This window comes from Aplysia californica, unplaced genomic scaffold (genome assembly GCF_000002075.1).
Source record: "Aplysia californica isolate F4 #8 unplaced genomic scaffold, AplCal3.0 scaffold00885, whole genome shotgun sequence".
Taxonomy (NCBI): Eukaryota; Metazoa; Mollusca; class Gastropoda; order Aplysiida; family Aplysiidae; genus Aplysia; species Aplysia californica.
The window spans coordinates 82,801-85,300 of NW_004798155.1; the positions used below are offsets into that span (position 1 = coordinate 82,801).

At 42.6% G+C, this 2,500-nt stretch overlaps 1 protein-coding gene across 1 annotated transcript in view; it reads left to right on the top strand.

The window, feature by feature from the left end:
• Positions 1-2,207: 2,207 nt before the first annotated feature.
• Positions 2,208-2,500, top strand: part of LOC101858745 (cyclin-G-associated kinase) — a gene marked incomplete at its 5' end in the record, with an annotated part of 26,725 nt that continues 26,432 nt past the window's right edge. The window contains 1 exon segment of the mRNA XM_013089162.2: positions 2,208-2,269. Within this exon segment, the coding sequence (XP_012944616.1) occupies positions 2,208-2,269 (62 nt within the window).

A 2,500-nucleotide genomic window follows, 5' to 3' on the forward strand; every position in this document is an offset into this window, starting at 1 on the left:
CCCCTTAAAAAAAACCCAACCAGTATGCCTTTTGCACTGTAATCATTGTAAATGCCGAACTCCGTTCCACTGCAGATAGGATAATATCTAAATTGCGGACATAAGAGCTACATTACAGGACGGTTTGGCTCACTGGGTCTCCCTGCATTTGAGAAAACGTGACTTGGGAGCGAAATGATTATATCTCCATTATGAACTTTGGCGAGGAAAAAACAAACAACAACAGCAGCAACTACAAAAATATTACTTAACAACAATAACAACAACAACATCAACAACAACAACAACAAAACTTTATCAGGTCATTGACTGTGTTAAATTGGTGGCAGTTATTGGAGTATGATGCTGACGGTGGCACCGGTGCTGGTGTTGATGCAATTGGTGGTAGTGGCGCTGGTGGCGGCGGTGGTGGCGGCGGTGGTGATGATTATGATGATATGGCATGGTGATGGCGATATTATGGTGGTGATGATGGTAAGGTCTGAATTTATTGTGAAGAAATCGATGGTAACAACAATAAAAAAAATGGCGGTCATGATGAGATGGTCCCCTCTCTCTCTCTCTCTCTCTCTCTCTGTCTGTCTCTATCTGTCTCTCTCTCTTTCTCTCTCTCTCTCTCTCTCTCTCTCTCTCTCTCTCCCTCTCTCTCTCCGTGGTGTGTGTATGTGTGTGTGCGTAGGAATTTATTTTGTCAGTGATTAATTTGTCTCCATGAGTGTGGGTGGTTGGCGGGCGCTCTGGTGTAGTTTACTCCTTCTTTCCTATCCAACATTCTGTTGTCGTTATCGCTCCTCCTTCTTACTCTTAAGTACACCTCTAATATTCACTTATTAATGACCTGTTTGTGTTGCAAGTGCCGTAACATTCGTCGTACTAAAACAAAATCCGTGGATGGTTGGCGGGTGCTCTGGTGTGGTTTGCTCCTTCTTTCCTATAAAAAAATAATATCGTCTCTATCTCCCTTCCTTCTTTTTTGTGTTTGTTACTCTATCTTGTAACACCTCTAATCTTCGGCACTTATTATATGACCTTATTATTGTGTTGCAAGTGCCGTAAAACACTTACTAAAACTAACTAAAACCCCACACTTGGCCCTGTGGTTTTGGAAAGGGAAAGTTAGTTGGCCTTGTGGTGTTGGTAAGGGAAAGTTGTTCGGAAGGTTTGAAGCATGGATACGTGAGAAGTGTTGTTGTTAGGCTAGCGGACATCTCGCGAGCCGGAGAGTTTTATCAGTCAGTGACCTTTGCTCCTTGACCTTGCCGGCTTAGGAAGTGCTGAGATCATAATGATAATATAGTCGTGGATTTGTGGGAGTTGTCGTCTCGAGGTTTCTTTTTTAAAATTATTGTTGTGGTTTCCTCGGAGTGGGTGGTTGGAGGGTGCCACGGTAGGTCTTCTCTATTCTCTGTATCTCTGTCTGTCTGCCCCCCTCCCTCTCTCTCTGTGCCTCCCTCCCACCTCTCTGTCTGTCTGTCTCTTGCTGCATCAAGCATTTTACTGCTCTGAATGGCCATTATTATTTGCTAATGTGCTTCGCTTAACTACACCAGACAACCAAATAAAAGTTGTCTTTTCCACGGATTCTCTCCACTACATACTACATGTGCTGCCAGACTACACAGTGGCCTTGGGGAGCCACATCCAAAATATTTTGGTGGGGAGTCGTATTGTTACGCAGCAATAATAGAATAGAATAGAATGATTGAATGTAGATTGTGGGCCTGTTGGTCGCATTTACAAATTGTAGTAATGTCTTTTGTTTTAGTAGAGGTTTTACAGCGCTCGCAACTGCATACGGTCATATGAGCGCCTGAAGATAAGAGATGTTACAAGAGAGTAACAAACATAAAAAGGAAGGAGGGGGAGATAATGACGATAGATATTTTATAGGAAACAAGAAGCAAACCACACCAAAGCACCCGCCAACCATCCACCTAGCAATGTCAGATTGTCTACCGACGCCTCTGGTGTAGAGGCTAGGAGTTTTGCTTTAGCACACTAGAGACCCGAGTTTGATTCCTAATACTGATGGGGAGAAGTTTTCATAGAGTACCTCTGTCTTTCTTTTCTGCTGGGATGTTGGCCCGCACTCTAAATGATCTAAATATCTCTTTGTGGAGATCGATATATATATATATTGCTTGTTATTGTTATCTTATCATGTCTTGTCTTATCTTATCCCTTTGTTGTTTTTTTTCCTCTGCCAGGTGGTTTTGCCTTTGTGTTTGTGGCCCAGGATGTGAGCTCTGGGAAGGAGTACGCACTAAAGGTAAGACATCTCAGAATACTTTACACTTCTTTCCTTGAATGTCAGAGCCAGTTGTCTAGATTTGAAGGATTAAAGATTTAAATTGCTGCTTCTTCTTTCCGATCAAACATGTATCGTCCGTATCCCCCGTTCTTCTTTTTTCTGTTTGTTACTCTTTTGTAACACCTCTAATCTTCTGGCGCTCATATAACGTATGCAGTTCGAGCGCCGTAAAACCTCTACTAAAACAAA